Source organism: Odocoileus virginianus, chromosome 3 (assembly GCF_023699985.2).
Source record: "Odocoileus virginianus isolate 20LAN1187 ecotype Illinois chromosome 3, Ovbor_1.2, whole genome shotgun sequence".
Lineage (NCBI taxonomy): Eukaryota > Metazoa > Chordata > Mammalia > Artiodactyla > Cervidae > Odocoileus > Odocoileus virginianus.
The window spans coordinates 62,093,792-62,120,441 of NC_069676.1; the positions used below are offsets into that span (position 1 = coordinate 62,093,792).

General features: G+C 48.3%; 1 protein-coding gene and 1 pseudogene across 3 annotated transcripts in view; one reads left to right on the forward strand and one right to left on the reverse strand.

The window, feature by feature from the left end:
• The window catches only part of LARP1 (La ribonucleoprotein 1, translational regulator), a 58,266-nt gene that overhangs the window by 10,053 nt on the left and 21,563 nt on the right, over nt 1-26,650 (forward strand). For all 3 annotated transcript variants that reach the window (XM_070465684.1, XM_070465685.1, XM_070465686.1), the window contains exons 2-3: nt 25,664-25,725; nt 26,002-26,067. In XM_070465684.1, coding sequence (XP_070321785.1) covers nt 25,664-25,725; nt 26,002-26,067 — 128 coding nt within the window. The remainder of the gene's footprint in view (nt 1-25,663; nt 25,726-26,001; nt 26,068-26,650) is intronic.
• On the reverse strand, nt 7,139-7,396 carry LOC139034438 (large ribosomal subunit protein eL37 pseudogene; annotated as a pseudogene).

Consider the following 26,650-nt stretch of genomic DNA (forward strand, 5'->3'; position numbering starts at 1 on the left):
GTGTATGGGATTTCTCTGACCTTTCAGAGGGCCAGCTTAGTTGGAATGCAGTTGCTGGTGACTGGCCTAGGCTGTGTCCACGCTTGAGCCAAGAGCTCCATCTTGCTTGCACTCCTGCAGCTGTTTAGGCGGGAAGAGGAGGCAGTGGCCCTGGAAGTAGTGGCAGGGGGACAGGCTTCCTACAGGAGTTCCCACCTCCACCTGGGCAAATACTCATGTAGCGGGACTTCTCGGTCCGCACCTAGACCGTCTTCCACGAGCATCTCTGCCGCTTGGCTTGGTGGGCTTTGCCACACATAGCTACGGGCACAAAGTTTTCTTCCCGTCAGAGACACCTCCTTTCAGCTGAATTCGAACCATTTTTACACCTGAGCTAACAGTGGGCTTTTGAGAGCCAGGTTCACCCTGACCTGTGGCCATTATCAACTCTGTCCCTAGTGCTCTGCACAAAGGGGCTTAGAGTCCTTATCTCCCTTTCAGAGGAGAAGGAGTATTTACAGCTGGAAGAGACCCCAGAGGTCCTTGAATCAGACTAAACCATTCGTTTACAGGTTAGGTACTTTGGGCCCAGAAAGGAAATAGAGTTGCTCAAGGTCACAGTCAGTTCAGAGTACGGCTGAGACTTGAACCCATGTCTCTTTGCTCCTATTCTGGTTTTGTTTTCACTCCTCTGGAGGAAGAAGTAGAGCGTTGACTTTGTAGTTATCCAGTTTGAGTTAAGCCCAATCCTGTACTGAGTGAGTGCCCTCAGATAGATTGGTAACTTGTGGCTTCAGTAAAAGGAGTTATAACTGGAGTACCTGCGTCCTAGGATCGCAGTGAATATGCACTAGGTGAAGGCGGGTGCTCAGCTGAAGCCTGGCAAATAACAAGTGATGACCGCTCCAGGTGGAGAAGGCAATGGCAACCACTCCAGTGTTCTTGCCTGGAGACTCCCAGGGGCGGCGGAGCCTGGTGGGCTGCTGTCTATGGGGTCACACAGAGTCAGAAACGACTGAAGCGACGCAGCAGCAGCAGCAGCAGCAGAGTTGACGGTAAAAAAAAAAAAAGAAAAAGAGTGTTGACGGTTCCTCTTTTGAGGTCTTGAATTTAACCCAGGTCTTCAATTTGCTAACAGAGGTCAAGTGCTAAGTCTTCTGTCTTTCTGGGTCCTCTCTCCCCCTTTTCCCTGCTGTTTGGTCCTGGGGATACACAGGAAGGCAGCCCATATCAATCACTTAGAGCCAGCTCTTCCTACCTGCCCTAGGCTGGTACACAACTTCATAGTGGAGGGGGGTTTAAGGAGTCAGTGGGGGCTGTAATCCTGCCGTGAGAAGCCCACATTGTGGCACTTGGGCGTGCCCTCGTGGTAGAACGTTGGTGAGAGGACAGCCCAGGTGCTTTGCAGTGAAGCCCTCCCGCTCCGTCTGTAGTATCTTCTTGCAGCCTTGGATTTGTGTGAAGGAGTGGAGGTCTCCTTGCTTTTCCTGTTCTTTATATATCTTTACAATGATATGAGGAAGAGAGGCCAGTTATGTGGATGGAATAACCTAGTCTGGGTTTTGTCCGCAGTGGAGTGTAGGGGGTGGAGTTTGGCCATGGTGAGAGCCCCTTTGGGTATGGGAGGCTGGATGCTACTTCTGGGGAGTGGGAGCGAGACAGGAAATTAGGAACACACGGAGGCGGCTGCTCACTGTGACGCATGCCCCTTACTGTGAAGAGGGGATGGTTGAGAAACTAGGATAATTTTTCCCAGACCATCAAAGCTTGGGGTGGGTGGCAGTGCGGTTGTTCTAAAGTACAGCATTTGAACAGACCTGCTTCAAGTGGCCCTACAGGTCAAGCTCTGATGGCAGGTGGGAGGTGGAGGGTCAGTAGGTTTTGACTCTGGTTGAGTAGTAACTTTTGGCAGTGCCCTCAATGGATTGAGCTGCCGCTGTAGGTCCTGGGTTCCTTGTCATGGTGATAGTACTGAAAGACTTTGGATGGCAGTTTGCTGTAGGGTTCTGCAGCTGTAAGTTGGCAAAGTACTTTTCTAGATTGATTCATTCTGAAAATTTTTGAGTACTTGTGGGCTCCAGAATTCAGGGGTAAACAAGACACAAAAGCCATGATGGGACTTTTGTCTTGAAAGGTATAAGTTAGAAATGGTTATTCACTCTGCTTACCACCTCAAATCCAGTTCAGCCTCCTGACACAGTTTGATTACCCTTCCATTTAAAAACAATTTAAGCATCTGTGTTTTAAAATCAAGAAAATGTATCTGGAAACCTAGAGATTTTTTGGTTTCTCTTTTAAAATGTAAATTCTGAATATACCCAAAAAAAAAAAAAAAAAGAATTGTCTACTTTAAATGAGTCAATAGCATGGAATGTGAATTATATCAATAAAACTGTTATGGAAAAAAATGAGAAGACCTGGCCACACTGAACATCTGTTCCTTTATGACACACACATCCAGTGGCAGGATCTAGCTTCCTTTAGTCTAGGACACCTATGTGAGGCCTGTGGGCTCAGATTCTGTATATTTTATCATACAAAGGAAAGGGGACAGCAGTCTGTCCAACCCACAAGCTGAGGCATGTCCTTATTGGAGAATTAGGAGAGGGTAGGGAAGAGTTCACAGATAGGGATTGCAGTCCTGGAGGGGGTCTCCTTATCCACCTTTCTGAGGGAGAGTGGATATGATGGGGAGACAGGACACTCTGGGCATTTTGGCCTGAGGCACCAGGGCAGGAAGGGAAAGCTTTCTGAATGCTGAAGAGTGGGCTTGCCAAGGAAACACGGTTATGTCAGGCCCCGGTGAGACTTCACTCCCTTTCCAGCATCTGTGAAATGGGTGTAGCATCCTTGGTAACATTCTCCAAGACCCCTTCTAGCTCAGATACCCTTTGGGTATGAGAGCAGCTAAGGCAGATGTTACTGTCTCAAGCAGAATGGGGAGGATGCTGGCTAGAGGCCTTGGGCCTGCCTATTTATGATCCTGCTCTTCAGGCAGTGGAACTAAAGCTCACAGGAGCACTGAATTCACTCTGGGGCAGCTGACACTGAAAAGAAGCTTCTCTGTGGCAGCGGTAGGTGTGAGCCCTGTAGGATAGGGCAGGAGAATTGGGGACCAGCTTTCTAGTCTCAGAGGTTTGACTCATGTGCTGAAACACCTTGGGCGTCTGAACCTCTTTGGACTTCCTTTCCCTTTTCTGTAAATGAAAGCGATCACGCCAAAAGACTTTTCAGGGTCCTTGCCCACAGGATTAAGTTCTGTGTATCAAACTGGAGGTTAGGTCTCTGGTTTGAGAAAGATTTTATCTCATGGGGATTGCTTTCCTCCACATGATTGGACCAGCTTTAGCATGTCATCCCTAAGATCTTGCCCAAGGCGGTGGGATTCTTCTGCTTAGGCATTCATTCTGCCCTAGGCTCTTGGGGAGTTCTGGGCCAAGGTGAGTGCCCCATCACTGTGCACACAGTGGTGGCCCATCTTTGGCAGGAATGTTGTTGAGAAGATCCTGACTTCCTGAACCTGGTTAGATGGGCAGTTGCTAAGACTCCCCTTCTGGCCCTGAGACTGAGAGCCTAGGTCTGGTGGAGGCCACAGTGCAAGTATCAACTAGTTCAGTTTGATGGTAAACCAGCCCGGCTCCAGAGATTGTTTTCTTTTATTTAGTGTGTATGTATGCATGTGTGACGGAGAAGGCAATGGCACCCCACTCCCGTACTCTTGCCTGGAGAATCCCATGGACGGGGGAGCCTGGTAGGCTGCAGTCCATGGGGTCGCAAAGAGTCGGATACGACTGAGCAACTTCACTTTCACTTTTCACTTTCATGCATTGGAGAAGGAAATGGCAACCCACTCCAGTGTTCTTGCCTGGAGAATCCCCGGGACAGCAGAGCCTGGTGGGCTGCTGCCTGTGGGGTGTCACAGAGTCGGACATGACTGAAGTGACTTAGCAGCAGCAGCAGCATGCAGGTGTGATTTTGAGAATCACATGAGACTGTGATTTCCTCCCACAGATATTTGGTGAGTTTTTACTCTGAGATCATATATGTCTTCCTCACTATACAGTGCCACTTCACTGTCATGTGCCTATCCATAACCTTTACTCTGGAATTATGCCCTGGCAGATCAGATAAGCATCATATGCCACTCATTTGCCACAGAGGGCTTCAAATACCGTTTTAATTCGTGGCCCGCCCTGGGGGCCTCCAGGCTTTCCCAGAATATGAGCTTGGGCTCCGCTTCCACCTTGTTGCTCAGCATCGGGGCACCTCTGGCCCCTGAAGCGGGGGAGGGATCCCTGAAAGGACACCTGGGAAGGAAGGCCTGAACGCTGTTCCCCCTTTAATTTGGGGAGGTGGGGGGGCCTGCCGAGGTGCATGGGCTAGAGGGGTGGATAGGGAAAGAGATGGTCTCTCTCAAAAAACTTTGAAGAGGTTTATTTGAGCCCAAATTGACACTGTAGCCTGAGGCTATTTTTTTTAGAGCTGTTTTGAGGGGAGGGAGGTTTTGGCCACTTGGCATGCAGGATCTTAATTCCCCAACCAGGGATTGAACCCGTGCCTTCTGCAGTGAAAGCACGGAGACCTAACCCCTAGACCACCAGGAAAGTCCCCTCAAGAGAGTCTCGTTGAGTATTCAGAGTTTTCATGCTTATCTAGAGAAACGCTGGGACTTGAGCCTAACCTTTGTTTGTCTGGAAAGAACTAGTTTGGCTGCCACCAAAGTGAAAACCACTCATTTAACACATTTATTTCAGTAACCTAAGTGTTAGACCTTGGAAATGTTGATGGAAATAAGACAGAAGAGGCCTTCACTCATAGTTTACATGCTAGTGGAGTGACACCGTAAGCCAGCAGGGTAGTTCTGGTTATCTGTTAATGCCTGACAAATCACCCCAAAGCTTGGTAGCTTAAAAAAACAGCCCTGGAGAGACTTCCCTGGTGGTCCGGTGACTAAGACTCCGCACTCCCATTTTAGGGGACCCAGGTTCAATCCCTGGTCAGGAAACTAGATCCCACATGCTGCAACTGAGAACTTGCATGCTGTAACTAAAGATTCCACATGCAGCAAGGAAAATCGAAGATCCTGCGTGCTGCAACTGAGACCCAGTATACACAAATAAAACAAAAAACAGCCCTGGATCCTGGTGTGTGTGTGACCTTGTGTGCTTCCTCCAAGAGTGGAGATTCTGTCTCCCCCAGCCTTGTGCAATTTCTGAGATCAAACCCTGCTGGCCTTCAAAGCTGGATTCTCTGTGGGCTCCTTCTGTCATTGCTGGACTCTCAGGCTGTGAAACTTGACATGGGGCTCAGAACTTTCACTGTTGTGACAGAACTTCTGTGGTATAATAGTTATCCAGTTGTGGATCACCCACCCGGCAGGTATGGGATTTGATTTTATCTCAGTCGCACCCTTCCTGCCATCTCCTTGTGGCTTCTTTGTCTTTGAATGTAGAGTATCTTGTTTTGGTAGGTTCTAGCAGGTTTTTTCGGAGAAGGCTATGGCACCCCACTCCAGTACTGTTGCCTGGGAAATCCCATGGATGGAGGAGCCTACTCCACAGATGGAGTAGGCTGCGGTCTGTGGGGTCGCTAAAAGTCGGACACGACTGAGTGACTTCACTTTCACTTTTCACTTTCCTACATTGGAGAAGGAAATGGCAACCCACTCCAGTGTTCTTGCCTGGACAATCCCAGGGACCAGGGAGCCTGGTGGGCTGCCGTCTGTGGGGTCGCACAGAGTCGGACACGACTGAAGTGACTTAGCAGCAGCAGGTTTTTTGTGTTGTTGTTGATGGTTGTTAAGCATTTGGTTGTGATTTTGGTGTTTTCTAAGAAGAGGTCTCCACTGAAGATTAACTGACCTGTCATACTATTTATTTCTTTGATGGTGGTTGGATTGTACCTAACAGGCCTGCAGGGCCTCTGTTGCCCAGCTTCAAGACCAAAGAAAGAGCCTGGAGTCAGCAACAGTAGTTGGTGGTTTAATGGATGGAGGGAGCTTTCATGTCTGCAGCAAGATCCTGGAGCCACACCTCATCGTGTAGTGGGTGGCATGGCAGGGCACACAGCTCTCTTCACTGGGATGTTGGGAAGGAATAGGGGGGCTACTAGTTATATCAGAAACAGCCCTTTTATTCACTGATTTCATGGGGTAGGAGTTGAACATGGCTAGCCCAGGCGATTCTTCTTTGCTACATGACAGTGATAGAGGTGGCAGATCCTGGTCCACAGGGCCCACCAGAACTTCACTCAACATGTTTGGAACCTTGCCAGGGTGATTGGAAGGCTGGGTTCATCTAGAACTGGAGTGCCTTCAGGTGTCCTTTCCACCACTGTGATTTCCAAGTAGTAGGACTTAGTATCCATACATAGTGGCTTGGGGCTCTCAGAGAGAGTGTTCCAAGAGACAGGAAGTAGATGCAGTCAGTATTCTAAGGTCCTGGGCCCGAGCACTGGTACAGTATCACTTTTGTCATACTGTGTTGGTAGAAGTCACAGACCCCTCTGAGAAGGAAGGGGAGGGGACATGGGTCCTGCTTTTCAACGGGAGGAATGTTAGTTTGCTGCCATCTCTAGTACTACTTGCCAGTTTCTGATAGTGGTGAGTGCTGTGAAAGAAACAGTAACTAAGAGAGAAGGATTTGTGTGGGCGAGGGTAGCTTCAATCAAGGTGTCAGTGAATACCTCTTAGGGTGGGCCAAGATGGGATTGATAAGGAGCATGCTGTTGAGGAATAGCAGGTGCTAGGTGGGGATGAGTTTAGAGTTCTCCAGGGAACTGACCTGCAAGGCTTTTGGAGGCCAGCTTAGGAAGTTTGAATGCTGTTCAAAAGCAAGGAAGGAGGTGGCAGGAGCTGATTTCTCCGTTCTGTGGAGAGTGGATTGCGGTGGGGCAGAAAGTCCAGGTTAGAAGCAGGGAAACCCCTGGAGAAACTGCCGCAGTCATCCAGAAAAGAGATGGAAAGGAAGAGATGATGGCATAGTGCCTTGGGCCATTTGACTAACTTAATGTCCTGTCCTTGCCTCCTCCAGACTAGGTCACTTTAAGAGGAAGTTTTCTGATTGCTATTTCTTTTTTGTTTTATTTTTAAAAGCCGGAACATTTATTACGCGACTAATCGTTGAAATCCTTGGGATGAACTGGATGCTGTAACAGCCGCTCACTTGGGTTTAGGTGTTATTCCTTCACGGAATCCACGCCTGAATCTGCGGTATACGATTTTTAGGTGTCTCATCTGACCAGTCCCGGTGGTATTTCGTCTTTTAGCTTTAGCACTCCAATTATACTTTCTCTTGGCAGGGTAGCCACACTTGCCACAGGTTGACTTCTGAAGGTGGCAGGCCTTAGAGCCACAGCGGTGGCACAGCGTGTGGGTCTTATTCCCACGCTTTCCAAACGTTGACATTCCCTTCGTCATCTTGCTTCTGCCGCCGAGACCAAAGAGCTGATTGCTATTTCTTACTTCCTCCTCTTTTCTCGTACTGTCCAAAAGTCTCTTGGCCCAAGAGCCAGGGGGAGTGTGAGTGTTGTCCAACTTCCCTGCCCTGTCCCAGGCCCCGTCCTCGAGGGGGAGGGGGAATAGCATGGGCTCAGGCATGAGCCCGATGTGGACTGTCTGTGTCACAGTTTTCTGTTCCTGACTTGTCGGAAGCTATAGTGGCTTTTTTATTTCAGGTAAGAACTTTAGGATGGGGTCGAGCGAACTGCCGGAGCTGAAAGTCTGGAGGTCCCTGTTCTGATTTCAGCCTGGCTCTCACATTTCTCCTGCCTGGACATTCGACTCTCACAATTTGTATGGAGGGATTGGATCCCGTGCTCTTGAATGCATAGCCCATCCTTTGCTGATGTGTCTTTATCTTGCCCTTGGGCTTAGCCGGGGGTCCTCAAACCTACCTCAGGGGTAGCTTGCCTTGTCAAAGGCACATGCCCCAGGGAACCAGGCCAGATTATCCAGAGCTTCCACTTCTCTGTGATGAACAAAATTCTAAGACGTCACACACATCTTCTTCATTATCTTGGTTAATATTCACATCCCTGTGGGATCTTCCTGCAGTCCTGATCCTGTTTTACAGACCAGAAAGCCACAGTTCAGAGAGGTTCAGTAATTTGCTCAAGGTTGCATAGTTTGTTAGTAGCTGGGATTCCAGCCCAGTGGCAGACTGAATCCAGACTTCTGCCTTACTTACCATCTGGGTTTGCATTCTCCTGGACCACAGAAGTATACATACTTCACATGAAAAAAACTTTCTGGGAGAGAGAGGACCCACACAGATCTTCAGACAGCAGGAATCTCTGCGGGCCCTGGTGGCCCAGCCTGGAGGTCCCAGCTTTGCCCGTCCTGGCCGCCTTCAGTGGATATGAGCCAGGCCCTGGAACTTCTGATTCTGCTGGGGACCCTGGCCCCTCGTTCCTCAGAGGGGAAGAGATGTTCCTCTTCAGCTCTGTCAGGCCACGTGCAGCCTGCTGGAAAGAGCCCTGCTGACCTTGTGGTTTCTTGGGCATGGCCTCCCAGCCAGTGGGAGGGTTGGGGACTGCTCTCTGCTGGCACTGGGAAGCTCTCAGGCTCTGGGTTATCTAAAGGGATGGGAAATATACTATTATGTGTTGGGTCTTTTAACTTCTTTTGAAGGGGAAATCTTTTCAGCTTATTCAAGCAGCACCAGTTCATTGTAGGAAGATGTCCAAATGTGTTTCAGCGAAAATAAATCCCTTCATAATCTGTTCCACCAACCGCCATAAATACTACTAAACTATACCTTTTTAGATCAATTCCTGCCTAATAGAAATACAGTGCAAGCCATATATATAATTTAAAACTTTCTAGTAAACATATTTTTAAAAAGAAAGATAGGTAAAACGAACTTATATAACCCAGCCAAGATACTCACAATATTTTCATTTCAGCATGTAATCAGTATAAAAATTATTCTTTATACTGTCTTTGAAATCTGGTATATCTTTTATACTTAAAGTGCTTACTTCTCAGTTCGGACTGGCTACATTACATGTGTTCGGTGTCTACATGTAGCTAGTGACTACTGTATTTGACAGTATATTTCTAGATTTTTTCTTCTTGAGTCACACACATGTATGTTTTGTATATATTACATGCTCACACCTTTTTAAAAAATAGGGCTATAATGTTTTGTGAGCCAAAATTTCCCCTCGACTTAGAAAGAGACTTTCAAAGGCACTTAGGACCCTCCAAGCCACCTTGGTGAGGAGGGTCGCGTCTCTCTGGTGAGAAAGGTTAAGGAGCTGGCCACACTTCATTCCTGCCAGTGCAGACACACACGCTCTGGCTCTCTGCGGGAGCCACGTCTCTCCACTGCCCCTGCGGGCACCTGGAGTTGATCTGCACCCTGTGGGTGAGCGCACGCACACCACTCTTTGCTGAGGGAAGCAGGCCCACACTGGGGATGCTGTTGGGTGACCAGGGCTGTTGTACAGGATGTGGTGTTTAAAACCCAACACTCCAATGCCCAGTTCAGTGCTCTTTCCATCACACTCAGCTGACTTCCAACAGCTTACTTGCTTGGGTTTGCAACTAGCCAAAGCACAAAGGAAACCAGTAAGAGGTGGGCAGAGCCCTGCACTTGGGCTTGTCCTGGGATGTCCCCAAAGCCCACAGCACATCCCCAGTAGAGGCTGACCAGCAATGGGACAAAAACCAGCAGGGCCAGAGTGAGTGCAGAAGGGAACATGCATGGATTGGCCTGGGTGAGGTCAGGACTTAGAAATCTCTAAATAATTGATTAGTCTGTAGAACAGTGCTGTTGCCCTAGTGCAGGGCCAGTTTCACACGAGACCACTTTTGTGGCAAGAACCTCATTTCTTAGCAGGTCTGAGGTTTGTAGGAGCCTGGTTTTATTTTTTTTTTCCCTTCTGCCTCCACACCCAAATCTTTGCCTCAGATTTTCAGCCTGAATGGGGCTGCATTCTAGGCATATCACTAGCCTGCTTCTGTGCACCCCTTGCATTTTTGTAGGAGGACTGGGACGAGCAGTAGCCCGTGAGTTGGGTTTCAGATAAAGGTGGTCAGATTTCTGATGATTGGGGTTTTGAAGGCCAGGTGGATTCAGGATATCCAGTCTTCCTATCCCATTACTGTAGCACCCAGCAGACCTGAGCCAGGCCTCCGAAGGCTGGGAGGGGTCTGCTTCAGGTACCAGGAGTTGGCAGGTTTGTACCCCTCTTGGAGCTCTGAGGAGCTGAGGTGGGACACTGTCCAAGGTGGACTGCCAGAGCTGAGGATTCTAAGCCACCATCCTTGATTACTCCTGGGGTGTAGTCTTATTCATCAAGTCCTTGGTTGGAACAGTTGGTACTGCCTTTGGTTAGACCTTAAAACTTTACGAAACACTTCTTTATTCTTATCTCACAGTGCCCTTGAGGTGGGTGGTAATTGGCTCCCTTTTATGGAGAAATTCCTTCTCTATAGGGTCTTGGAGATGAAGGGAATTGCCCAGGGTCAGAATTAAAAACTGGCAGAGCTAGTCCTCCCACCCCTTTAAAGTACAACAAATAAGGAAAAAATCCAGGAGAGTGAAAAAAGATAAGCATCAGTCTATTATTAAGTAAGATATTGCAAAGGAGACATTTAGCACAGTGACAGTCATACTTAAGGGCTTGATAGTATTACAGCTCCATAACCATTTGTGGAAGGATACTTGACTTTATCGAGTTGCCCTGGACTTAGCAGTTTGTCTGCTGAGCAGGAGAAAGGAGTGTGAGGGCAGTCTGGAAATGCTAGACTCCTGGTTGGGAGTGGAGAGGCTGCTGAAGTTCCCGGTTGGCTGCAGCTGGGCTTCCAGCTGCTCTGGGATGTTCTCTGCCATTCCAGGTCTTCCCTTTCCCAGTCCCTGACTTGTTTCATCACTGCTTTTGCCTCTCTGAGGTGGCAGCTCTTGGGAGATCCTAAACTTGAGGAAGGTCAGAGTGCAGTTTGGCTTTGGAAGCCATCTGATGACTTCTCATTTTGCAGAAAGCTGAGGTCATCTGTTAACCAGTGTCTCCTGGGTGGCTCCAGAGGAATCAGGATGCCTGTGCTAGTTCTGTTGTCTTCTGCCTTGTTTCTTCAAGGATAGAGACATGCGAGGCCCTGCAAGTGGTTGGTGGTGTAGGAGCGGAGGTTAGAAGAGGACTCGACCTGGAGGCACGAACCCCCTGGTGACCTAGTGCGGATTCTGTGAGTCGGTCCTCCAGACACAGGCCTTCAGCTTTCTTCCTGACACTGGGCCAGCTGTTGATACACCCTGAGCCCTGAGAAGGCCAGGGAAAACCTGCCCAAATGGAGGAGGTATTGCTTAGAATGCTCTCAATTTCCTAGAAACAGCCCCCAGCCCCCCACAGCCCTGCCTTACTCTTCAAGACAGAGCTTGAAACGTGGTTCTTGGAGGGATGAGGAGCACTAAGAAACATCCAGGATTAAGTACCTAAGAGGCTCACCAGTGAGTGAGATGGAGTAGAAAAATTTGTCAGTAGTCTTACCAGAGATACCTAAACTTCCAAATAATAACTAACACATAACGAAGACTTACATGCTTCCCCAAGTACTTAAAAAATAGCAGCTCATTTAATCCTCAGAATCCCAGTAGGTTAGAAACTTCCCATTTATAGAAGTCCAGAGTCACTGAGATGGGAGTGGCAGAGCTGGAACTCTGGAGCCCAGGGTCATTCTTAACCATTGCACTGCCCCGCTGCTGCTGGTGAAATGGAGGAGGGGATCTGGGCTGACCTTGGGGATGGAGCAGCCCAGTGAGCTTTCCCCAGAGATATCCATTCTGTAATTCTCACTTGTGTTTCTGCAGTTTGTTTTTCCTGGGCCTTGCCTTAATCTCTGAAAGAGGTCAGATCTAAGGGTTGTAGGTCTTACCTGGGATGAGGACAGAGTGGTCCAGGTCTTACCTGGGATGAGGACAGAGTGGTCCCTGGAGGGAAAGTGCATTGAATCCACCACCACCCATGTCAGCTCTCATGTCGGTCATCGGTTTCTTGGGCTGGATCCTTGGCAGTCTTACCCACTTCTGTATCCACAATACGTGGTATGGGCTGAATGGTTGTTGAGATGAAGAGCATTTTTCAGTGGTTACCAAACTGGAATTATAAATACGTTTGTGACTGCCGTCCCTTCTCCTGCTCACAACAGACATTGCTAATGGATCACAAGCTTTTCCTGAGTCTGTTTACTGAGGTTCCTCAGTACAGCATCCCAAGCAGTTGAGATCAACCAGTTGCAGGTAGAGTTCAGATTAAGGCTCTATATAAACAGCCCTCAGAGGATAGGGACTGTCTTGTTTACTGTTATTTCTCTAGTGCCTGGCACACAAAACCCCTCATGTCAGTGGTCACATTACATGATAGAGTGGCAGGAGCCCAGGGCTGATATCTTTAAAAACAAGTTGATGTTCTTGGAACAAACCAGGAAGCTCACTGAGTCTTAGTTCTGTCTTATTGTGTCATCTGGGGAGAAGCATGTCCACCCTTCCTACCTCAAACTGATACTGTGAGACTTCGATGCAGTGATGGATGAGGGAGACCTTATGAACCGATGAGTCACCAAGGAAACAGAAAGGGTAATTTACCTGAATGGGTAGCTTATGCTCTCTTAAGCTCTCCCCTGTGCCCTGAAGCAGCACCTACATAAAACCTCTGCTTTTCTACTTCCCTTTTTCTCTGTAGTCTGTCTTTTGTCCTGTGGGATCTTTGCAGTTTCCTCCATCCTCCCCTTTCTCATCTGCTGGAGGAGGCAGAATTCTTCTGGGCTTGGTGTAGCCAGAGCCCAGGCCTTTGGGATACAGGCCGCCCTAGAGCGTTGCCTTTGCAATAAAGAGTGCACTGATTCCTGGCTTTGCCCTTGGCCCCGATGCTAAATGGCATTATCCTTGCCTGGCAGGTGAGCCAATAGGTTCAGAGAAGTGGATTCTGGTGCTGATGGCTTCAGTCCCTTGTAGGGTCTGCTTGAGCTGGAGCCCTTTGGGATCTCAACCAAGCATCTGTCTCTGGCAGTACTGAGAGACCGAGGGTAGCCTGGGCTTTCAATTTCAGATCGTGGTGTCAGCTCCCTTTTCACTGTGTGACCTTTGGCTAGCCACTAGCCTCCAATAAAACTGGAACAGCTTCACCCTTGGGAGGATTAGAAAATTCACAAAAGGCCTACAGCAGGAGGCCTGAGGTAAATGCTTAGTAAATGGTAGCCATTATTATTTAATGGATCCAAACCTCAGGGCACTGGGTGAGCAAACAGCAAGGTTTAGAGGGAGAGTGGAAGCTGTAAGAAAGAGGCAGACAGGTCGCTTCAGAGCCTTCATTCTCCTTGTAGCACAGCCATAGATGGGGGGCTCATTGTGAAACTGAACCTTGAGCTCAGCCCAGACTGACTTGTGGACTCAAGCCTGTCAAGACACGTGGCTCACTTGTGGCTTCTTGGTCTGACAGGCCTTGGTTCCTGATGCTAGAAGTTGGATGGTGGTGAAGAGTGGACGAACTCCTTAGTGCATCCCTCCTTTGACTGCTCTGTGTAGTTAAAACTCGCTCCCTCCTGCTCCTCTGAGCTGGTTAATTCCTGTCTGCACTTCCAGTCCATACGTGTGAGACCCTGGATTGGCACTTGGAGACCAGAGGTCCCTTCAGTCTCACTCATTGACGGCTCAGTTCTCAAATACTAATTGGCATTGCACAGGAAACTTGTTAAAAATGCAGATGCCCATGCTTTGCCTCTCTCTGCAAACTGCTTCTTGGAGCTTGGGGGAAGTCAGGAATCTGCATTTAACCCAGGTCCCTCACATTCTCAGGTGTTCTTAGCTTACGGAAGTGGTGTTACAGTCCTGCTAGCTCAGGATTCCTGTTTGCACAGTCACGAGGGTGAGGGGTTTGTATACAGCCTTCTGCTCAGGGACTCCAGAAGAGTGGGAGGTCAAGTGGGAAGAAGGAGACTTCAGTTTCATTTCCACCAGAATAGTTCTGCAATGTATTTTTCTTTTCAGGACATTATTCAATATTTAATACAATACAAAAAGAAAAACTTTGAACAAGAACCCGTGTACCCACTACCGTTTCTTAAGAAGCACACCCTGATTCTAAAGTGGTGTGGTTTACTCATTCGTATTTGACTCTTTGTGACCCTATGGACTGCATCCTGCCAAGTTTCTCTGTCCATGGGATTTTCCAGGCAAGAATACTAGAATAGGTTGCCATTTCCTTCTCCAGGGGGTCTTTGCGACCCAGGGATCGAACCTGGGTCTCCTGCATTGCAGGCAGATTCTTTACCAACTGAGCCACCAGGGAAGCCCAGTCAGTTCTAAAATACTAATACTAAAAAATCTCCCAGGCCTCGAAAGCAAAAATAAACAAATGGGGCCTAATCAAACTTAAGAGCTTTTGCACAAGAGGAAATCATAAACAAGACAACCTGTGGAATGGGAGAAAACATTTGCAAGCAGTGCAACTTGCAAGGGGTTAATTGCCAGAATATTCAGATAGCTCATACAGCTTAATACCAAAAAAGAAACAACCCAGTCAGAAAAGTGGGCACAAGACCTGAGTAGGCATTTGTTAGAGAAGACATACAGATGGTCAATTGGCACATGAAGAGATGCTCAGCATCACTAATTATTAGAGAAATGCAAATCAAAACTACAGTGAGGTATCACGTCACACTAGTTAGAATGGCCATCTTCAAAAAGTCTACAAATAATAAATGCTGGAGAGGGTATGGAGGAAAGGGAAACCCTCCTACACTGTTGGTGGGAATGTAAACTGGTACTGCCACCACAGGAAAACAATATGAAGGTTCTTAAAAAACTAAAAATAGAGCTACCCTATAATACAATTATCCTACTCTAGGGCACATAGCTGGACAAAACTATAATTCAAAAAGATACATATAACCACCACCCCACCCCACCCCCCGCCATGTTCATAGCAGCACTATTTATAATAGCTAAGACATGGAAGCAACCTGAATTGTCCGTTGACAGATGAATGGATAAAGATGGTACCTATATACAATGAAAGATTAATCAACTGTAAAAAATGAAATACTGCCTTTTGCAGCAGCATAGGTGGACCTAGAGATTATCATACTAAAGTAAGACAGAAAGAGACTAGTATTGTATCACTTTTGTAGAATCTAAATAAATACAGATGAATATACTTACAAAACAGAAACAGCCTCACAGATACCGAAAGCAAACTTGGGAGAAGGAGAAAGAGAAAGTAGGAGTATAAGATTAACACACTACTGTCCATAAAATGTGATTCCCAAGGTGGCTCAAATGGCGGTTAAGAATCTGCCTGCAATGCAGGAGATCCAGGTTTGATCCCTGGGTCCTGGGTCAGGAAGCTCCCCTGGAGAAGGGAATAGCAAACCCACCACAGTATTCTTACGTGGAGAATCCCATGGACAGAGAAGCCTGGTGGGCTACAGTCCATGGGGTCACAAAGAGTCGGATATGACTGAAGTGACTTAGCATATATAAAATAGGTAAGCAAATAAGGATTACTGTATTGTATAGCATAGGGAATTATGTTTGGTATCTTGTAATAATCTATAATGGAAAATAATCTGAAAAAATATATATATAACTGAATCACTTTGCTGTATATGTGAAACTTTAACACAGTATTGTAAATCAACTATGCTGCATAAAATTTTTTTAAAAATACTAAATGCAGTGTTGTGGTTCTAAGTAAGCCCTGTCAGAATTAGCAGGTGAAACTCATTTCTATAACTTCAGGTATGTCCAGAGAAAATCTACCTTAGAATTATTAAGCAGATTCCTGGTTCCACTGTTCCAGAGCAAGAATCTCTGGAGGGTGGGACCCAGGATTCTGTATTTTGACATGCTCCTCAGGGGATAATTTTTTTGCATCCTGAAATCTTAGGGCCCAAGTCATTTGCAGCAGTGGTGTCAGAGGTAGATTGTACCCTTGGGAAACTGGCTTCATACAAGGTCGTGGTCAGGGTGATCAGTGAGTATGAGGATAGAATTAAAGGATGTTAGTGCAGATGACTGGATCTTCACACCCCAAGCATAGACTTTAGTAGAGAAACTGAAGCCACCTAGAGGGGAGTTCTTCCAGGCCCCAAGAACAAGGGCTGTAGTGCTGGTGCCAGGACTGGTATCAGTCTTCCGACCACTAGCCCCATGCCCTGAACACTTCACTCACTGTCGATAATTTAAAAAGTGCATTTAAAGATGCATTTATGGTAGTTTTCTGTTTTCTGCCCTTAATTTAAGCTGTTAAACAATCGTGTGAGCTGGCAGGCACCATGAACCCCTTTCATAGTTTCAGAAAGTGAGAGGTTAAGTCTTACTCTAGGATCTTCCATGCAAGGTGCTTTTCTGCTTCCTGATGAACCTGCTTGCTTGGCTTTCATTCCTCTGTGGCCCTGTTAATGCCTATCGAGTTACAAGCTGCATGAGAAATTGATCAGATAAGACCATCTCCCTTGGCTTTATGAGTTCCTTATTTTGATGGCACCTGGTGGTTAGAGCATTCTTAGGTGGACTCCCAAGTCCGGGATAGCTGGTCTGTCCTGCCTCTTAGCCCAGGGGCCTACTTGGTGGGGTAGACGGGTAATGTAGGGGTCACGTCTCCTCTATGTTTGCTGAAGAGGGGAGGGAGTGGACTAGGTCACCATTGAGCCAGGATGTGGATTCTGCTGGTAGGGCAGCCTGCCTCAGTATCCGCAGTGTCCCAGTTGGGGTTTCTTATGTATGAAAAGGCCTCCAAGGCTGGCCCAGACTCAGCAGCAGAGACAGATCAACTGCTTTAGTGGGGAGCAAGGCCAGTCTGGCTAAATTGGGTTAGGGGAATTATTGGCAAGTCTCTACTATTTCTGCTGAAGTTTTCCCATTGCCAAGTGTCCCCAACCTGCAGGGCTGGAGCTGTTAGGATCCGAGCTTTTCAGAGAGCAGGAAACAGGGTCAGTGAGGATGCCCAGCCTGCCTCACTAGATAGATGGCTGGTCAGGCCCTCTGGGGCTCGCCTGCCGCACATCTTCCAGAGGGGCCAAGAGCCTTCCCTGGAGAAGTCAGGTCGCTGGTGAAAGTGGGGCCCTGCACTCCCAGATCCACTTCAGCCAGAGCACCCCTCCTTTTCTGTCATGTAGTCCAATTCCATGTGAGAAGCTCTTCTTGAAAACGGGGCCTTCTGGGTCTCTGTTACAGGCATCATCAGTGGCTGTGGGGAGCAGTACCTGGAGTGCTCGGGTCCCTGAGGCCCTGCCCCCAGTCTGTGAATTCGTGTAGTTGTGGTGCCGAGTGGCTTCCTGACCTGTGGGGAAAACCCTGAATCACAAGGCAGAAACTTGTTCAGTGCCAGCATCACAACAAGTTGCTGGGCACTGGGCACAGCCCGGTCCCTTCCAGGCCTCAGTTTTCCTGTCCGAACAGTGGCATGAGTTCTCAAGTCCCTTCCAGCCTCTCTCTCTAGTAACAGGGATAATCCAGAGTAGTTTCTTGGAGATTCAGAAGCCTCTTGCAGCAAAGAATGCCTTAGACTTAGGACAGTTAAAATGAGTTTGTGTTACCTCAGTGGTAGGTGACCACAGGCATGAGGAAAAAGGAGCTTTGATGTCAGCTGCCTCATGCGTGAGGATGATGGTGTCAGTGGGGCAGCAGAGTGTTGTAGCCTGCCTGGGGATTGGCTCTGAAATCCAGGGCCTGGCTGCTGGGTGATGGGCCTGCCCCTCAGGGCTTAGGAGAGCAATGCAGGAGCCCACAGGCTGGGTGTAGCTTGAAGAAGTTTTGTTTTTTAATGTGAATTCATTAACAGTATTTAGAAAGCAGAAAATTACTGTTCCACACCAAGTTTATTTTTCTGTATTTCTTGAAAACTCAGATGCTCTGGCAACATAAGCTTGTATTCCTGTGTGGTGTGGCGACTGCCCTTGAGTGGGTGCTGCCCTCTGAGCTGGTGTCTGTACTTCACAGTTTGCCATGCCAGCCAGCCAGCCATGTGATTTATGATGTAGCCCGGGGCCTGGAGGCTTATGTCTGAAGTCTGGGACCTCTGGGTAGTTCCAGGGCTGTTTTGTTTGCCGTACACACTCTCTGTTCTGTTTTCCACAGCTGATGTCTGGTGTTTGGGTTGAAGCACACTGCTTCCAACTTGAAGGAGAGCAGGGCATAGGTCTAGACTCCAAAAGGGTTGCAGCTGCCAGACTGCACAGCTGTGCTGTTCAGACATAATGCAAAGGGGTAATTAACCTCTTTACCCAGAAAAGAATGCTCTGGAAGTTCTTTGAGAAGCACCCATAGCAATGTAAAATTCTTCATTCAGCAAATACTTACTATGGGCCAGCCATGAACAGGCTGCAGTCCTGGGTTCCAGGGGCCAGTGAGCAATGCAGAAGGACCCCTACCCTTGTGGAAATCCCAGTCATTGCCTATATAGGGCATGTTGCTGGCTGGTGAAGCCCAAGGTGGAGTCAAACTCTACTTGGGTTTTAGTCTACCTAAGGCAGGTGGCCTCTCTGAGCCTCAGTTTCCTCATCTATAAACTGGGAGTCATCATCACCTTACCTGTTTCCTAGAGTGATTGTGAAAAGTAAATGAGCCACTGTGTGTGAGCAATTTGTGTGGATAGTGTATGGACTTAGTAATTGATTAGTCTGGTGCAGTTGAGATGCACACAAATGCAAACATTTCAGGGGCTAATGAGTGCTCTAAAGACCCCACATGATAGACTGAATTAGAACTTGATCCAGAGTTGCCAGTTGGGCGATTAAGAAAGGCCTTGAGAAGAATTTACGCTGAAATTTGTGAATAATGTCACACAGTATATATACTCTGACTCTGGGCAAGTCTTTTCCCTCAGTTTCATTTTCCAAGTAACCAGAATGTCATTTTGAGGCAGTTACATGAAATAGCACAAAACAACTTAGAGCAGTTTTTGGCGCCTAGTCAGCACTTAGTAAAAGGTGGTTATTAGGATTACTGTTCTAACTAGAATCAAATGTGCTCTTCAGAAAGGCTGGGTCCAGGGAGCTGGCACTTGAAGGCCAGAGGCTTCACTGACTGCTGGTATATTTCAGCTGTGATGATTATTAATTAGCTTTGGGGCAGGACTTCAGGGACTGGTACTGGTAGTGGGCGTGACCACCCCAGGGCGGCTTACTTGGGCAGAGAGAGTCACCGCAGGCTAAAGGGTCACCGCCAGCTAAAGATAGTTGACTGGGGCTGGGCCGGACCAGGCAGCGTCATGTGACCAGAGCCTGCCACCTGCGCTCCTCCTCCCAGGCCCAAGGGGCGCAGACTCTTGAGGAGCTTGCTTTGAGCGGAGCCCCATGAGCTGGACTTCTGAAGGTTTCCTCTCTCCTCTCACTCCTTTCCATAAGGGCACCTTTCAGCCCCCTCCTGTGTTTCCTCTTCACGTCTGGGGGAAATCAGGGTGGGAAAGCTGGTCAGAGAGAGCTGTCTGAAAAGTGGTGGCAACAGTAGGAATCAGTGAACAAGGTGAGGATGGTTAACAAAGCTTTTTTTTTTACTCTTTAGATGAGTGTTCGTGCCAGGGGTGGGGTTCGTGTTGGGATCAGTGGGGATGGGATGAAAAGTGGGTCGTCCCCAAACTCCTCCTCTATGACCCCACCGCACTCTCAGGCTGGGTAACAGCTGAGAATACACAGACTTTTTTGATTCCGCCCCCAGGCTGGCCTGGGAGGGTCGGGCACAGGTGGGTCCTGTTGGCATTGCACCCTCCCTTAGTGGTTTCTCTGCCTTCCGCAGTGAGGGTCCTGGGCTCCAGCTCAGGCAGTGGTGGAGGCAGAATCCATGTCAGCTGCCCCCCACCCTAGTTGGGGCAGAGGTAGGAATGGGGGAACTGGAGGGTGGGCCTAGAGGCAATGCCTCTTTTCTCACAGGACTGTGGGGGTGCCAGATAAATGTGTTTGGGGGCAGTTTCCCTTGCTTCTCTCTGGGTGGAGAAGAACGGGGCTGTCAAGTTGCCAGTGCTCAATCCTAGGAATGTCGCTTGCCTTGCTCCATGACCTTAGATTTCCCTGTAGTGGGCCTTGGTTTTCTCCAGTGTGTAGGGCGATTTGAGGGCCTATCCTATTGACCACAAGAAGGAGGTAAATTGGACCCTCCTGCTAGTGGTTGAAAGCACAGGATTTAGAGTCAGATTGCTTGACTTCAAGTCCTGTTCTGTTGCTTGCAGGCTGTGATCTTGGTAAGTAACCTTTCCACCGTGTTCCTTTGTTTCCTCATTTGTAAAATGAGACCAGTTAGAGGAACTAACTCAGTGTTAGAGCAGTGCATGGCATCTCATAAGTGCTCACTGTTAACATTATGACCACAGCTTGGTGCTAGCATCTCTTCTGCTCTGATGAGAAGTCTCATTGGTTGCAATATTACCTTCTCTTCCCTCTCCGTCTAGATAGGAATATCCTGTGTTCAGTTGAGGAAGGTGAGGGAGGCCCAGGGAGGGTGGGTGGTAGGGAGTGTCTCCAAGATTATACAATTGATGAGTATTGGAGTCTAGACTAGGTTCTGCCGGGACCCAGCAGTGCCTGTGACACTTGTTTCTCTGCCTGGGGGAAGGCTCCAGCTAAAGGCTGAGGATTGAGGCCATTGACTCAGAAACTAGCACTTGGAACAGCAAAGCTCAGCTGTATTGCCAGGTCCTGAGCTAGATGCCAGAATCACTGCTATGAAAGCAGCCTGGTACCTGCTGTCAAGGAGGGTGGGGTGGGGTTGAGAATAGATAAGTAACCAGGCAGCTAACACATTACAGTGAGAGTACAGAGCCAGGGTATTCTCCTGGGATCTGGTTGTCTCTTCAAAATGTTGACCTAATGGCCATAGGAAGAGGTCAGCAGGTGGGTACGAATGCCACTAATGCAGCCCCTAACAAATGACCTTGTTCTCCAAGGCAGAAGTTCTTTGCACTCAGGGTAAATTCAGCCTTTTTAGATACTTCGCTAATCTCCAGGGGATGATGCCAGCCCCAAAATAAATGTTTGGCCTTCCCCTATTCTCTTGGCACTAAGGCATGAAATCTAGTAGTTCCTTCTGGCCAGCCCCATCCTTCAAGCCTTCTCCCATCTAGCCCAGCCCCATCTCACTTTTCACCTACACTCATCCCTCAGTTTCATTTCCAGCTCCCTTCCTGTTACCAGTCTTTATTTATTTAGCTGTATGGGATCTTAGTTGTGGCACTCAGAGTCTTCAGTCTTCTTTGAAGAGTAGGAATCTAGTTTCCAGGGATCGAACCCAGGATCAAGAGTTTACAGTTTTAGGCACTGGACCCCAGGGAAGTCCCCCTCTTATCAGTTCTTTTTTCTATAACCTGATGAGTTTGACTCATATCTGCATACCTTCCCCCCCAAAATCCTTCCCTGGTTTCTTGCTAGTTCACCAAGTCCTTGCTCCTTAAGACCTTACATCTGGCCCTTCTAGGTAGCTCCCCCCACCCCGCCCCCCACAAAAGGGTCAGCAGCTTTAGGATCTTTCTGAAACATAGCAGTGTAGAAAATACAGTTGGGACCTCCCTGGTTGCGCAGTGGGTAAGAATCCACCTGCCAAATGCAGGGGGCATGGGTTTGATCCCTGATCCAGGAGGTTCCCACAGAGCAACAGAGCCTGTGAGCCAGAACTATTGAGTCCATGTTCTAGGGCCCGAGAGCCACAACTCCTGAAGCGCACACACCCTAGAGCCTGTACTCTGCAACACGAGAAGCTGCTTCAGCATAACTGGAGTGTAGTCCCTGCTCGCCACACACAGCAGTGAAGATCCAGTGCATCCAAAAATAAATGAAAAGTAATTTTTAAAAAAAATGGCCTTGACCTTTGAACAATACGAGTTTGAACTGTGTGGGTCCATTAATATGTGGTTATTCTCAATGTAAAAGCAGTACTGCGTGATGTCCAGTTGGATTTTTGACCTTGTTGGGGCTGTGTGCTCCTAACTCTTGTGTTGTTCAGGGGTCACCCATGCTTTGTGTTTTTACTTGGGTTTATACCAGGTGTGTTTGGGCTTAGCCTGTTTGTAGGCTGACAGAGACTCCTTGAGGCCAGGCTCTCTTCCTCTTCTGTGCTGAGAAAAAGGTGGAGTGGCTGAATTTCTTCAGCTGAAAGGAACTTCAGGCCTTCCCTCTGCTCTTCCTTCCTCTGATGTGGCAGGGATTTATACCACAGCTGGGAACTGAGGCAAATCCTCCCCTTCCTTCTTTCCTCTCTCCTGGGGAGACCTGCCCTGGAGCCAGCCCCTCTCTTGGGGGGGCTGTGGCTCAGTGTGTGGAAAAAGAGCCAGGCTCTGAGAGAGGAGGGTATTGGTTTAGCTCCCCTTCTCTTCACCACTCACAGTCTTAAGTGAAAATAGTGAGTTTGCTGATCAGATAAAGCTTCACAAAAAATCTCCTGGTCTCCCTGTTCCCTCCCCTACCCCGCCTCGACTGCACAGAGAGATTTTGTGTGCTTCCATTTAATACACGAATGAGTGTGTGTTTATAGAAAGTCCCTTGACACCACACCCCCCCCACCCCCGGAATCACATTCAGTACCTAGCAGACTCCATTTTCGCCTCTTCCGCATCCCGCCTAACCCCTGCTTGCCTTGCTGGAGTAGGGAGACACTCACAGAGCCGCTGCCTGCCATCCTCCTCCCCCTGAATGCTTGGCTTGCCTCAGCCCACCTCACCACACCCTCTGCCTGGGAACCTCTCCTGACATCAGTGACTCTTCACCAGGAGATGGCAGGACGGTGCTCTGAGATTGCACCGGGAAGGCTTTTTGACCCATTTCCCACCAGTGGGCACGTGGGATCCCTGGTGAGCTGGAAGGCGCACTGGACAGAGGGAGCTGAGGCTGCGAGTGCCTATCCCGGCTCTTCCCTAGGGAAGCCCCTCGCTACCCTTCGGGAGCCTCAGTTGCCTATCTGAACGGAAGAAGTCAGAACCACGGGCCTTTTTTGCTGCTCTCATGTCCTACAGCTGTTTTCTTGGGCACGTGCGAGATGGTGAGTGTAGTGTGTCCCGAGCTGGGCTTGGGTCAGTGATGGCTGGCAGTGGTGCTGGACATAAGGACTGGCCTCTTGCACAAAAGATTGGTTTCCATTGGGAGGCATTTTAGATGCTAGGCCCTGTATATTGTGGGGCTGTACTGTGTGTGCCCACGTCTGTACACATGCGGCTGGTGAAGGTGGATAGTTGGGAGGGGACCCAGAAAAGGATGTGTAATTGAGGCCAGAAAGCCTAGTCTTTTTTTCCAGCCTGCCCCCAGGGCCTGACAATAGCTCATCCGAGCTTTCCTGGGTTTCCCTAGGCCCTGCGGGATTTTAACAGAGATAGGGATTTTGCTTAAAGGTAGCAGTGGTTCTCCCTAAAGTACTTCTCTGTCTCTCTGGGGAATTTTATTCTTCCTTAGAGCAGGGGCAGCCCGAGGCCCTACCTGAGAGCAGAGCAAGAACAGGGTACTGATTGTCGTTGGGAGAGAGGGAGGCTAACTAGGGATGGGGCCTTTTCCACAAACTTTACAAAGGGCTGGCTGATTGGTTTTCCTGGGTGTGCCCAGGAAAGTCACATTCCCCTGGTCAGCTTGGGATTGGTGGGGGAGTAGGGAATCAGTGGGGTCTTTAGTGGTAGCAGGGCACTCCCATTAAGGAGAGCCTGAACTTTTAGCAGTACTTTACCATTTGTGATCTTGAACAAGATGTTAGGCAGGGTAATTACAGGATCTGATTCTTCCCAGTTTTGAAAGAGTTTTTATTAGAGGAAATAAGACAATGACCGGACAAAACTTTGCCTTAAACCTTTTCAGGTAGTCTTCAAGAGCACTTTGCCCTCTGAATCTGATTTCCCATTCCACCTTCATGATAATGACGTTGATGGTGCTGGCCTTTTGGCCTGCTCTTGTCCTGGTAGTGTGCAGGGAGTGTTTTGGGGGTCCGTAGGTTGGGTCCCTGGAGAAGTGATTACTGCCATAGCTCATGTGTAATTGAGGGAGTTGATCTTCTAACAGCTGCCTCTGCTGGTCCTAGTCAGGGAGCTGCGTGGTTATTAGGCTGCTCTGGGCCAAACTGAAGTTAGCAAGAGAATCAGTGTGGAGTAAGGAGTTCCCTGGGCCTACAGGCTCTACCCTCTTGGAACCAAAAGAGATTTTTCTGGTTCTCCACTGCCCAGCACTGGGAATGGGGGATGCTGTGGGTTGGGTTATAGAGCTCTGGCTCTTCTTTGGCATGTGAAGTGTCTTGAGGCAGTGGCTCCAGTATGGGGTGGAAGCCAAGAATTCAGTGGCCTCACAGTTAGGAATCAGGCAAGGACTCTCTTCTCATTAAGGGAACAAGCGTCTGATCAAGAAGTGGAACATTCCTGTTGAGACCAGCTGGACAAATTTCTCTGCTCAGGGACTGGGGGCAGCTCTTGTCCTGGCATGGCTGGCCAACAGTGGTGAGAAAGGGATGGGTGAGCAGAGGCCCAGGTTGTATCTTATCCTATGGGTCTCTGGGAAGGAAGGGTTCAGAAACTCCTGGTCTTCAGAACCAACTTGGAAAAACAAGTGTAGGTGTAGAAAGGACCAGACTTATTAGAGCCACTTCCTTAAAAAATTTTTCCCCCCTTTTTAAAAAGCCCCTGGACTTTCCTGGCTGGCCAGTGGTTAAGACTCTGCACTTCTATTGCAGGGGCTGCAGGTGCGATTCCTGGTCAGGGAGTTATGACCCTGCGTGATGCACGGTACAGCCAAAAAATAAAAATTAAAAGTAATAAAAATAGAAAGCTCCTCTCTACCCTGGTTGAAACTACTGGAGAATCCCAAACAAAATTAAATCACTGTAAATATACTACTTAAGTCCTGGTAATATTTGGTTATGTGTCTTTCCAGAGTTCCTACTGTGTGTATTTATATGTATACCTTTACAATTTATTTTACAAAAATGGGATTATAATTTTTTTCGTTTACTGTGTTTATCTTATCAGTAGAGATCATTATCATTTTAAGAACACTCTGGAAGTTGCTCAACTTTTATTTAGCCAGTTCACTACTGTTAGACATTATTTTCAGTTTTTTTTGAAATTATGAATAGCTCTTTCAGCATCTTTGCACATAAGTCTAACACGTGTCTAATTTGTATCATTAGGATAAATTCCTAAAGGTGGAACCATTGAGTCAAATGTGGGGGATGATGGTCTCACTTTTCCTCTGGAAACTTGGAAGGCAGGCACATCTTCCCGTTGGCGACCACAGATCAGTGAGGACAGAGCTGACTCTGATACACAGGCCTTAGAAGAGGTCTTGGACTTCTTGATTGCCCACTTAGGGGTTTTGTCTTGCCTTCCTAAGTCTACTCGCACAAAGACTTCTAGAATGTTTGAGCCAAAGAGAGTCTTTCAGATTCCTTTATGGGATCTGCTGTGATTCAGGAGCCCTGAACTATAGAGCAAATCCTGCTATGGACCTGGAGTCTCCAGGCCTTAGTCCCCCTTACACAAGAGGTTAAGAGCTATGAGAGACCAGTGTTGAATTCCTGGGGTTTTGGCTGCCTGCTTCTTCCATGATCTCACTTTCCATGATTTCTTCAGAAAACGGAGTTTGAGCATGTGTCCTCCTTCGGTCCGCCACGTCTTCCGTCTGTGGGAACCTGCAGGTTACTTGGTGGTGTAGGGCAGTGATGAGGGTGAGGAGCTGGTCGGGGCCCTCTCTGATGGGCGCTGTATAACCACCTCTCCTTTCTTGCTTCCACAGAACATTCTGCCCCGGCCAAGGTGGTGAGGGCAGCAGTTCCTAAACAGCGCAAAGGTGGCAAGGTAAGAAACATGAGTTGGCAACCCAGGGGTTGGGGTGGGCTTCCTGGATGGAGGTGGTAGCCTCTTGTCTGTTGTAGTGAGTGCTTCTGGGCTGCAGGGGATTTCTGGGTTCTCTCTGAATAGCAGAGGCACCTTTTCTGGGTCTTTGTTGTGGATGATTCTCGTGGACAGACTGGTTTTGGCTTATGATCTCTTGGTGGAGCTGTATTTTGGATGAGGACCTGAATGGTGGAGGCAGGGTTACCCTGGAACCCCCTCACAGAACGTGCCTTGCAGGTTGGTGACTTTGGAGATGCAATCAACTGGCCAACACCTGGAGAGATAGCCCATAAGAGTGTGCAGGTGAGTCTGTGGGGAGGGATGGTCAGGTTTGAACTCCATCTACATGTTCACATTTGGCCTCAAGCTTTCAGAGCCTCGGGTATTAATTTTCTGTTTTTTTAAAAGGAGTGGTTGGAAAATATGGGCAACATTGAAATAGCTAAGAATCATCCTTTGAGCCCTTGCTGTGTGACAGAGACTGCCAAGTGCTGTTTATCCATCATTTCACTTAATCCTCAATGACTGCTAGATAGGCCCTTTGGTAATTCCCGTTTTACAGATGAGGCCACTGAGGCCGGGAGGGGAGGTTAATCACTAGTCCTTGGTGGCCAGGCAGGGATTGAAAGCCACATGTGTCGTGTTCTGAAACCTGTGTTCTCCACTTGGATTGCCTGTAAGTGCAGCAGAATGGTCATTAGGGCAAGTGCCCACCTCCAGAACACAGGTTATGGGGAAGCTTACATAGCTTTCCTAAGCCCCAGCAGAAGGTGGACCCTTGATCAGTCATTTCCTCCCCAGCATTTTTTTTCTGGGCTGACGGCAAGGTTCCTCACTGGGCTTTGTTCACAGACAGGATTGATGTGGACAGACCAGAGGCCAGTGT